This window comes from Triticum dicoccoides, chromosome 2B, assembly GCF_002162155.2.
Source record: "Triticum dicoccoides isolate Atlit2015 ecotype Zavitan chromosome 2B, WEW_v2.0, whole genome shotgun sequence".
In the NCBI taxonomy this organism is placed as follows: Eukaryota; Viridiplantae; Streptophyta; class Magnoliopsida; order Poales; family Poaceae; genus Triticum; species Triticum dicoccoides.
This window is the reverse complement of record NC_041383.1, coordinates 202,891,143-202,902,580: the sequence shown is the minus strand read 5'-3', so window position 1 is coordinate 202,902,580 and position 11,438 is coordinate 202,891,143. Positions and strand designations below refer to the sequence as shown.

At 39.6% G+C, this 11,438-nt stretch overlaps 1 protein-coding gene across 1 annotated transcript; it reads left to right on the top strand.

Annotated features, from left to right (window-relative positions):
• Positions 1-592: 592 nt before the first annotated feature.
• On the top strand, positions 593-5,983 carry LOC119367552 (tRNA nucleotidyltransferase cca2-like). The gene is made up of 15 exons (XM_037633032.1): positions 593-829; positions 1,186-1,319; positions 1,627-1,753; positions 1,852-1,904; positions 2,023-2,072; positions 2,171-2,269; positions 2,647-2,756; positions 2,873-3,000; positions 3,184-3,274; positions 4,049-4,123; positions 4,504-4,563; positions 4,662-4,806; positions 5,042-5,206; positions 5,358-5,458; positions 5,551-5,983. The coding sequence occupies exons 1-15, from the start codon at positions 692-694 to the stop codon at positions 5,650-5,652; spliced, it is 1,578 nt and encodes a 525-aa protein (XP_037488929.1). The 5' UTR covers positions 593-691; the 3' UTR covers positions 5,653-5,983.
• The last annotated feature ends 5,455 nt before the right edge of the window (positions 5,984-11,438 follow it).

Below are 11,438 nucleotides of genomic sequence, written 5' to 3'. Positions count from 1 at the left end.
TTCGTGATTTTTCATATTCACAAACATTTTTCAAACTCTTGTATATTTCTCAAGTCCGCGAATATTTCTTAAAATTTTAAAATGCATGCATATTTTCAAAAATTCTTAAACGTTTTTAGAATTTACTAATAATTTTTAAATTTCACGAAATATTTTTGAATTTTTAAACTTCTTAAAAATTAATACTTTTTTCCAAATCCAGATTTGTTTTCAAATTTGTGACGTTTCAGGTATTATTTAACTTTTCTTTCAAACTCACGAACACTATTTCAATACCGTACAACAATTTTTTAATGCAAGAACTCTTTTGAATTCACAAACAATTTTTTTTCCTTTTTTGGAGCACTTTTGTGTTTTTCGATGCAGTGAAGAAAAACGGAAGGGAAAAAGCGACAAATTGTACCTACGCCTACAAACGTGGTGATCGGAGTTAATGGGTCGGCCCACCCTACGCCAACGACGGACGGGAGCGATCGATCCATATGCCGCTGTTCTCCGGCGGCCGCCACTCCGGAGAACACGACGCTCGCGCCGACGAACCGCACGGTGCTGCCACACGGCGCGGGAGGGTCTAATCCTAACAACCGGGAGGCCAACCCCTGCAGGTCTCTTCGCCTGCTCCTCCCACCTCGCGGCGGCCTCCTCCTTTTGCTCCCCCCTCTCCGCCTTCGGAGAACTGTCTCCAGCCGCCATGGCGGTGGGGGCGCAGCAGCCGAGCATAGTGCTCACAGAGCTGGAGCAGCGGATTTTCGGGCGCCTTCTCGATGTTGTCCACCACCGAGGCCTCGGCACCCAGCTCCGCGTCGCCGGCGGATGGGTCAGAGACAAGGTGAGCACTGCCTTTTTCCGTGTTTAGAAAAATATAGGAAAAATCGTTGGATGATGCGCAGATGTAGGTCCTTTATATTCTCTATTACTAGGGTTTATGTACTGGGGTTTAAGGAGGCATTTTTAGTTGTCAAAATAAAGGAGGAGTTGTTTAATGATCAAGTAGTGAATTCCATGAAAATCGCATCTTATTTTGGCTTGTACTCCCTCCGTAAACTAATATAAGAGCGTTTAGAATACTAAAATAGTGATCTAAACGCTCTTATATTAATTTACAGAGGGGGTAGTTTATGAAACGATTGTTGTGCACTGGGCAGTCTTGTGACTTAAACTCATGCTTTGGCATATTCGTTGCAGCTATTGGGGAAAGACTCTACCGACATCGACATCGCGCTTGATGATAACATGACCGGCGTAAAATTTTGTGGGGAAATAACTAAGTACTACAAGGTGATCGGTCAGGAGCTGGAAGAACCTTGTATTATCCCATGGTATGCAATCTTATTATAGCTGATATCATTTGCCACTTCTTTCAGATTTATAGCCTTAACACTTATGTGCATTTCAATTTTGTTTGAGTTGAGTTTAAACAGAGGCAAGGAGAGTCACTATTTTATCCAAGCCGGGTGCTCCGTATATCTTCATAAGTGTACCATAGGATAGATCACCTTTTGGTCAAAGCAGAGTGTTTTATACACGTTCCTAACTCCTAAGCATACTATACTTTGTCGCATTAACATATGCAGTAATTTAAATGCCTTTTATCATGAACTTGTGACATTTTATAGTTTCCTGCAGCAATCCTGGCCAATCTAAGCACTTGGAAACCGCAAGGATATGTCTATCTGACATCTCTAAAATCTCGATTGATTTTGTCAACTTGAGGACCGAAAAATATGCTGAAAACAGTCGTATTCCCACTGTGGTACGCACATGCACTTAGAATTGCTTTGCATACTCATTTTGCTGACCTTGTGCACCAATTTACTAGTTTACTGGTATGTCATATTTGTTGACGTGCAGGAGGATGGTACGCCTGAAGAAGATGCATTCCGCAGGGACCTGACAATTAATAGGTAATACAGTCTTCATTTTCAAATGATTTGGGTATTTAGATTTATGTTTTCATTGCTACAATGTTTATTTTTAATGTAGTATCCTAGTTTGTCCTATTTGAATCTTGTATTTTGGCAGTTTATTCTATAATATCAACACGAAATCGGTGGAAGATTTAACTCGAAGAGGTGAGTTTAGCCGTTATTACACGTTTGTAAACTCATGTGACCAGTTTAAAGTACGTGCTTCTATGTAACCATAATTGATCGATCCTATCTCTATGAAGGTCTTGAAGATCTGAAGGCAGGCCTTATTGTTACTCCTTTACCAGCCAAAGTTACATTCCTCGATGATCCCCTGAGGGTTCTTCGAGCAATCCGATTTGGTATATTCAAACATCACTACCTGATCTCCAATAACTCTTGCTATAGTTTTATCCTTTAATTTTATGATGCTACTCCCTCTGTCCCATAATATAAGAACGTTTTTGACACTACACTAATGTAAAAAGCGTTCTTATATTATGGGATGGAGGGAGTACTATCTAAACTATTAAGATTACAAAGTTGTATAAATTGATTTGCTAATATTACACACTATATGACATGAAAAGAAGTAAAAATGTTCCTCATGTTTGTAAGTCAAAATCTTATATGTGTGTTCATAAGTAGTCAACTCATAGCCTTTCTAGTTAATTAAAAAGCTGAACAGTGACTTGGAACATTAATTTTCGTTGTATGTACCAATATTTATCTCTGACAGCTGCTAGATTCAGCTTTACATTAGCTGAAAATTTAAGGGAAGCCGCTTCTGATGAAAAAGTGAAGTTGAATCTTGGCAGCAAGATTAGCAGAGAACGTATTGGTCAGGAGGTTTGATTTCTACACTTCTTATTGCCAAGCCATGTTTCGTTGTCACTGTTTTTTTTATCTTTTGATATCATGCAAAACCCTAGGTCACCATTTTTATCTAAGTGTACATTCTGCAGGTTGAGCACATGATGTCAGACAAATATCCGGTTGATGCAATGTGCCATATCCGTGATTTGGGATTATTTTACGTTGTTTTTGCATTTCCTGAGAAAACAGTTCCTCCAGTTCTCAACAAACATGATTGGTATGTCCATGTTTTAATATGTAATTATTCCATGTTTTCAATATATGCAACAATGTCTGGCAAAATTACACTTTGAACTTCTGTATTCATAGAGTTTTACACCACCAGTGTTCACTGGTGTGTTTATTTCCATTGGCATATTTACTTCAACTCAGTCTCATCTTGTATCTTGTGTTGACGCAGGCTATGTGTTTCACATATTGAAGCAGCATGGAATCTTGCACAATCAATTGGCTGCTCTGTTTTCAGAGGTGGTTCTGGTTCAATGTCGCAGGTCTGAGATTTTCAGCATGTCTTGTTAAGGATACACCGTGAAATATCGTACTCTGACATGATTTATACATGTTTTTTTTCTTTGTTCTATCTTCCATGCTTGGCTTAAAGATGGTTTTAAAATGCTTATAGTCAAGAGTGTAACTTTTTGAGCAGAGTCGAAAGTGTAACCAACATTACCCTTATTCTTATCTGTAAACTGTGTGGGATTCATTTTTACAAACAAAAACAGGGCACATGCATTTTCTTTTTTGCACCTGATTGAAATCATGGTTGGTCCTACCAAGTAAAGCTTCTCCATTTTTCCAATATCTGTTTATCACTTTCATAAAAAATGAATCTGTCTATCAATTCAGTAAATCTTATAGATGACTACACACAGTATTATCACTCCGAACCTGGTTGAGAAGGTTGCGAACAGATTTTTGAGTTTCTTCGTTATAGGTTCCAAAAGGACATTATATCATCTATTAAACTCTTTCTCAGATCTTTGTAATTTGGTCATAGAATTTTGCTGATGGACTTGTAATATTCCATGTAAATCCTCCACTATATATAATAATACAGCAGTAGGAGCCTCTCTAGTGTTTTCTTGTCAAAAAAAATTTGATACTAAGATCCTCATCACAGTTTCATCTTAATTATAGAAAAACTGATGATTCCTATGGTATACAACTTTACTATACATGCTTTTTGTTATGACTGACATTCTTTTACCTGCAAATAATTTCCTTTTATTTTCATAACACTAATTAAGTTTTGTGATGCTGTTTAGGATGAACAGAGAAGACTTTGCATGTATAGTGCACTATTTACTCCAGTTCGAAATATGGTGTACACGAAGAAAAAGGTAACATCTAACTCATGAATCCTCCAAACTTCAATGCAAACGGTAACTATTTAAGGAGGCAAGCTCGAACTTTGCTTGCAAGTAGAATGACTGGAGAGAGCAGTCTTGGTTCATCGAAATCATATTATATATCTTAGTACAAATATTAGATGCTACTATTGCATCATATTCACCCTTTTTGATTCAAAAATTATATCTGCTAAAGCAGGAAAAAAAATCTTTTGTTATGTACTTAAATTCTGTTGAATTGTTCTCTAGAAAAGACTTGGGTCAGTTCTTCTGTAAGTAAGCTGACGAAGCTGGATATTAGGTGCTTTAATTGAGCTAATTTGGTCGGTTTTGAAGCAAGTACATTACCAAGTTTGTGGCATCATCTGCAGGAGGTTGTTCGCTATATTATTGGAAACTCTCTAAAGTTGAATGGTTCTGATGCTGAAGCGGTACAGTTTCCTGAGCAGCCTCCAACAGCATTTGTTTCTGCATATCGTACGCCTTGGGATTATAACTTTTCATGATCTTTTTATTTCTGTTCTTAAAGATTGTCCGAATACATGCTGCAAGTGACAAGTTTGCCGATTTAATTATTTTCCTCGAGTCAAACGGAAATCTGGAAACTGTCAAAGAGAACCCGAACGACAAATATCTTGAGATACCAACAGACATGGTAGCACGTGTTTTGGCAGGTCAGTGTTGAACATGCTTGTTTTCAAATCTTGAACATTCTTTATAGTGTTGGGTTCTCTATAACCCCATGTCTGTGATGTCAATTCTTGATTTGATCGTTCGATATATTTGGTTAAACTTATTAGAATATTGGAATAGTTGCTGTTGATGATTCAGTTGGATCTATTCATTCATGACATTCTTACTCCTTTTTCGTTCCTAGACCAAAAATTTGTGACAGTGTAAGCATTTCAGGACTTACACTCCTTGGAATAAAGGACCTTTGGCGTCTGGCGCTGTTGATATCCACTCTGTCATATCCAGAAGTCCTCAGTGCTAATGGTTCCTTAAGCCAGCAGGATAAGCTAAATAGAAGGAAAGAGATATATATCAGAGTTGAGCGTTTAATAACCGACCTCGGTAAAGAACTTACCTGATGATGCAGAATTATTTTCAGTTTCCTACCTGATGATGCCGAATTGTTTTCGGTAAAGTACTGACTGACAGTCAGTACTCGTCTGAAATTCTGACTTGCTGTCCTGATTTATACCTTAATCATTTGGTTCTTCAGATCTTGAAGGTGTATGGAAGATAGGTATAAAACCGCTGCTCGATGGGAACGACATTATGGGAGTTTTGGACATCGGAGAAGGTCCCTTGGTTAAAGAATGGGTACACACTGATCCTTCCATTCCCTTTGTAAGTGATCACATTGTTCTAGTTGTAAGACATTCTTAATGCAATATTTTTTCATTTTCTTTCAGAAAGAAAGGCTAGTGAAGTGGCAGCTTGCGCATCCCAAAGGTACCGCGGAGGAGTGCCATGAGTGGATGAAGCAGTCCAAACTTCAGAAAAAAGAAATGTAGGATGCAACACCTGAGAAACGTTCACATTGTGAGCATAGACAGTCCGGGATTTAGATAGGCCACAAACTCCACTGGATGATACGTGTTATTAGTCTTGGTGCTTAACAGGCCTTGATCTTGACTGTCTTGTCAGCTAGCCGGTAGTTGATTGCTGAGCAAATTTTACCAAACATGATGTTTATACTCAGTCTATATTTAAAGTGGATTTCGAGGCTGTTTTGTTAGGTATTCTAAACTTCAGGGGAACAATTAACCGGCTTTGAAGTTTAGGGGTGATATTGTCGATTTATGGTGGGCATGTGCTCTTCTTTCTCTATAAGTTCAGAAAGAAGGCTAACACTAAGGGCACGTTTGTGTATATACTTGCACAAATATCATGTTCCATGGTTAGATGAGAGGATTCTTAGCTGTGATTTAAAAAAAATTGTTTGTCAGTTGTTGTTTGAGAAGAACAAAAGCATACAAAGAAGTCGGATTCAGACACGAAACCTCCGCTGGACGGTCATTTGACAGCAGCACCAAAATGCAACTGCTCCTGGGGTCAATTGCTGATCTGATCTTGATCCATCGGCAGCTCAGCTGCTCTGTGTAGTAGGTTCCAGGGCCGTCCAAGGGCCTGTGCGGGCTGTGCGACCGCAAAGGGCCCCCAAATTCCAGGGCCCCCCGATTTTGGGCCAGTTTTTCGTATATTTTTCGTGTTGGGCCCTTTTATCACAACTAGCACAGACTTACGCCTGCCCAGCTAGTCCCTGTTTCTCTCAAACTGGGCCAGCCCCTCAATCTCCCAAAATAAGCCTTTCCTTAGTCCCGATCGACACAGCCCGCCGATCGAGATCTATCGATCTAGCCCCGCGCGGTCTGCTCGGAAGAGAAAAAAGGGCCCTCACGGAGGTGAACCGACGAAGTGCGGCGGCGGCGGCGGCGCACGGAGACGGAGCGTCGTTGTCACTTTGTTTCCTCCCGGAGCCCTGCCGGCATGAAGAATTCATTCCACAGTTTTCTTTGTCACCGGTGTCCGAGACCTAGGTGATGGCATCCCCGATCTGTCCACAAGGTGTGCTCAAACTGATTCCCAATTTAATTTAGTGTTCTGTCCTGTTGAACGATTTTTTTTTTTTGAAACTACCTGTTGAACGATTATACTAGTGAGTATATTGTGTGCATACGCTTCAGTTTATCAATCCATTTGTTTTAGAGAAGATATATAGTACTAGGCTAGTTGACCAAGTTGTCACACACGGCAAAGAGGAAGCGTACCGATGTGCAATGTCCAGCTAATGTACTGTGCAAGGAGTACTAGGCTAGTTCACCAAGTTGTCACACACCAAAATTTCCAAGCTAGTTGCTCGTTTAAAATTCAGGGTACAGTTTTTTTTATCTTGGTATAAGCCTATAATTTATGGAGTGTTTGAATTCATTCTTTTTCTTTTTATAAAACATAGATTTTAGATTTTTTTAAGGCCTTATTTTGCATTTGGCACCGGGTCCCCGAATTCCTGGAGACGGCCCTGGTAGGTTCCGGTCGTCTTCGCTATCCTTCTACTGCGCTAGACGATCGGCTGCGTGTGGTTCGCCGAGGCTACCTCATCGATCCGGCCGGCTCATCTTCTGATGGACTGGAAGCAGGTCGTCCACCTACCTGACACCCGGGCTGGTGGTGGACGAATCGCGCGTCCACGCGGTCGCGTAGGAGCGTCGACGGTCCCGTGCGTGATGCAGGTCACCGGCCGCGCGACGCCATCAGGAGACGATGCACCGAAGACTTCCATATCAAGGACAAGCTGCTGAGATAAACAGTCATCTGTGACGAAGTACGTTTGACTTCCTACGTAGTTCCGAGAGTTAAGTTGAAGGTGACCATTCCATGTCGTACGGGCTTCCTTTTCATCTTGGCGTGACCCTTCCTCAAGCAACTCAAGCTAACTAGCTAACTCTTCAAGTACTCCCTCCGTTTCTTTTTACTCCGCATATAAGATTTGGTCAAAGTCAAACTACATAAAGTTTGACCAAATTTATATAAAAAGATATGAACATCTATAATATTAAAACTGTATAATATGAAAATACATTTCGTGGTGCATCTGATAATGTTGATTTCATATTGTCAATGTTTATATTTTTTAATATAAAGTTAGTCAAATTTTACAAAGCTTGACTTTGACCAAACCTTATATGCAGACTAAAAAGAAACGGAGGGAGTACTAGCTAGTAATAATATACTACTCCCTCTGTTCTTAAATATAAGTCTTTGTAGAGATTTCACTAGATGGACTATATACGGAGTAAAAGAAATGAATCTACATTAAAATGCATCTATGTACATCCGTATGTGGTTTATAATGAAATCTCTACAAAGACTTATATTTAGAAACGGAGGGAGTACTTGGATACCCCAGACCGTGAATGCATGGCTTTTTTATTTTAGGAAAAAAAGTTATGTTCACCAAAGCTACGTAACAATGTGTTTAGACTCGACAACAAGAACAAAAACCAAAGCTACGTAACATAACATTCTCATTTTGTCATATATTAATATTCCGGGGTTGCTTTTAATTACTCCCCATACGACAATAAGGATTCCCTGAAATAAATAAATAAATTTCAATCTATGCAACATATACAACATTGGAAATAGTCAAAGGTGGTCACTAGCTTCATTAGCACATCGTATTGTTTAGACATCAATAGAACAATTTTTGTTCATCAGTTTGGTGAAAATATATTTTTATACTCTGTCCATTCCAAAAAAAGATTTGAAGTTTAAAGTGTGACCAAGTTTAGAGACAAATATATTAACATCTACAAAACAAAACTAATTGCATTATATTCGTCACAAAATGTATTCCCATTCTATATGTTGTATTTGATATTAATCTTGATAACATATTTTTCAGTATACTTGGTCAAACTTGAATACTTTGGATTTACAAATCTAGAACTTTGAATATTTTGGAATAGAGGGAGTAAGTATCCGTAACGGGGATTTTGTTTTGTTTTTTAAATTATGTTGGCATAACCACATAGTGGTATACAAATCCTATTTGTTCTTTCAATGAAATTAAAACTTGCATTACGCCCAATATTTCTCGCCTCAACTAATATTGCCTGGAGCGTGAATATTGAGGAAAAAATAAAATAAATAGCCATTTGATTTTGCATGGCTAAAGAGATGCGACCCTTCAAGACGTTATATCTTATTATGCTTTTTTTGAGTAATACTCCCTCCGTTCCTAGATATTTGTCTTTTTAGAGATTTCAAATGGACTACCACATACGGATGTATATAGACATATTTTAGAGTGTAGATTCATTCATTTTACTTCGTATGTAATCACTTGTTAAAATCTCTAGAAAGACAAATATTTAGAAACGGAGGGAGTATCTTATTATGCTTCCGATCAGACCTGGGCTTTCAGGTCTTCTGTACTATTAATACAAAATGACAAAAGAAATAAATTATCCGCCCAAAAAGAAAATTTCTCCGAAGCGCATAATGTAGCCAAAACATAAGAACTCTTTAGTGATGCATATATGTAAATCCAAACACAAATGCGATCCAATATAAAAACTCCAAACTCGAAAACATAGTTATTCAGGTACATATATCATATACATCTGCATGTACGTAAAGGGATGTAGGGAACAAATTGAGAAGCTGCACCATGCATCATGCAACACCACTCAAACATAACGCTGCCGTCCGGAACTCGACAGTATGCTCTAAACGACATGTACCACGCACACACGCACGCACATGTATGATAAAACATAAAAACAATCACACACACATAGTATATAGTTTAATAATACTTAGATACGGCACTACGCAGATGCAGCTAGTCCGATCATGGCTTGGCCTCTGGCTCCGGAAAATGAAATGGAGTGTGGTTTTGTGTAGCACAGGTTACATGGTACCCCTTATCTTTGCCATTCATTTTTGCATCGCGATCTGTGCAGACATTTTTGTCTTTTTGTTTCTCTCAAACGACACAACATATAAACTTCAAATTTTGCAGAACAACAATACATTCTAACTACAATCTGGGAAAAAACTTTCAGATTTTTTCATGCATTTTAAATGCTTAAAATAATATTTTTAATCAAACAAAATCTCATTTTCTATATTTATATCAGACCAAAAAATCTGAAAGTTTTTTCACACATTGATGTTCTAATGTTTGTTCGATCTGCAAAGTTTGAAGTTCATATATTGTTTCATTTTAGAGAAACAAAAAAGAGAAATTTGCTTGTTGTAAGTTAGTTGGAGAGCACGGATCTCAAAGCAAGGGTGGAGGGTTGAGGATAAGAGGTTCCACGTAGCGTGAGCTACAAAAGAAACTTTGTGAAATGGAACTCTGGCTTCGGGGGCAGCTCGGCTTTGGGGAACCACTACTAGGAAAAGGGCTATAGATAGGACTGATTCTAATGGCGCACCAGGCAAGTAGTGCGCCACTACTATATACTAATGGCGCACCGGTTGCTCGTGCTCACAGTGCGCCACTACTATTGATTTTTTTTCTCATTTTTCCATACAAACTAATGGCGCATGGACGGCAAAGTGCGCCATTACTAGTTGGAACTAATAATGGCGCACGACCAATACAGTGCGCCATTAGTATATATTTTTTTTTATTTTTTTGCAAACCTACTAATGGCGCACTATTCCAAAGTGCGCCATTACTAGTTTAAACTAGTAATGGCGCACTTTTCCACAGTGCGCCATTAGTATACATATGTTTTTTTACTTTTCTGCAAAAAGTACTAATGGCGCACCACCTGCCGGTGCGCCATTAGTAACCAGGGTTACTAATGGCGCATTGTGTGGTGGTGCGCCATTAGTAACCTGGGACGAACAAGATATTTTGGACAGCCCACCTACCCACTCACTTTCCCCACTTCATTCTCTCCACCTCCTCCTCCAAGCTTGTCTCGGCTGCCTCCTCCTCCTCACCTCATTTCCACCATAAATTCATCAAAATTAAGTGGTGAAATCACCTTTTTTTGATAGGTAAGTAAGGGGAAAGTTATCTTCATGATGTAGATCTACTTTTTTTCTCCCTACCTCGCTCCAACAATGTGCACATGCACTTTTTGTGGCCTAGCTAGATCTATGTATGTTTGTGGTGTTGCTTGTGTTTGTGGTGTTGCATATATGTTTGTGTTTGCCAATATTTTGCTGGAATGTTGATTCATTTCCGTTTCGGCGAGAACTTTGGCACTATGCATTCTTTTTGGTCCTATTTTTAGGGAAGGTCATGCCCAATTTTTTCTTGGTTCTAAAATATCGTTTTGCTCTACCCCGCAGGCGACCATGGTCCGCACGATGACCGAAGGCATCGTGAATAGGTTTTTGAGCTCCACGAAGGCCGAGATGCTTCAAAAGAACGAGACGGAGATAAGATGTCCGTGTCGAAGATGCAAGCTGAAGAGCCTTATTGCGGACCCGGATTCCTGGCAGGTGCGGGACCACCTGCTCTTGCGTGGTTTCATGGATGGCTATCGGTGGCAAGGTGATGAAGATGACTATGAAGTCCTCCATGGGGCCCGGGCAAGAAATGAGGAAGGGCAACAAGACAACCACCGCGGCGAGGGTGGGCGAGAAGACGAAGAATCTCCAGGACATGATCACGACGGTGATGATGTACACAATCATCATGTAGAAGATGTCGTACATGATGATGAGGAAGATCAAGACGAAGTGCATGATCATGAAGATGAAGATGCCGGAGCAGACGACGGTGGAGGCTGGGTGCAGGACCCTCATATTCAAGAGCTGCTTCGCAAGC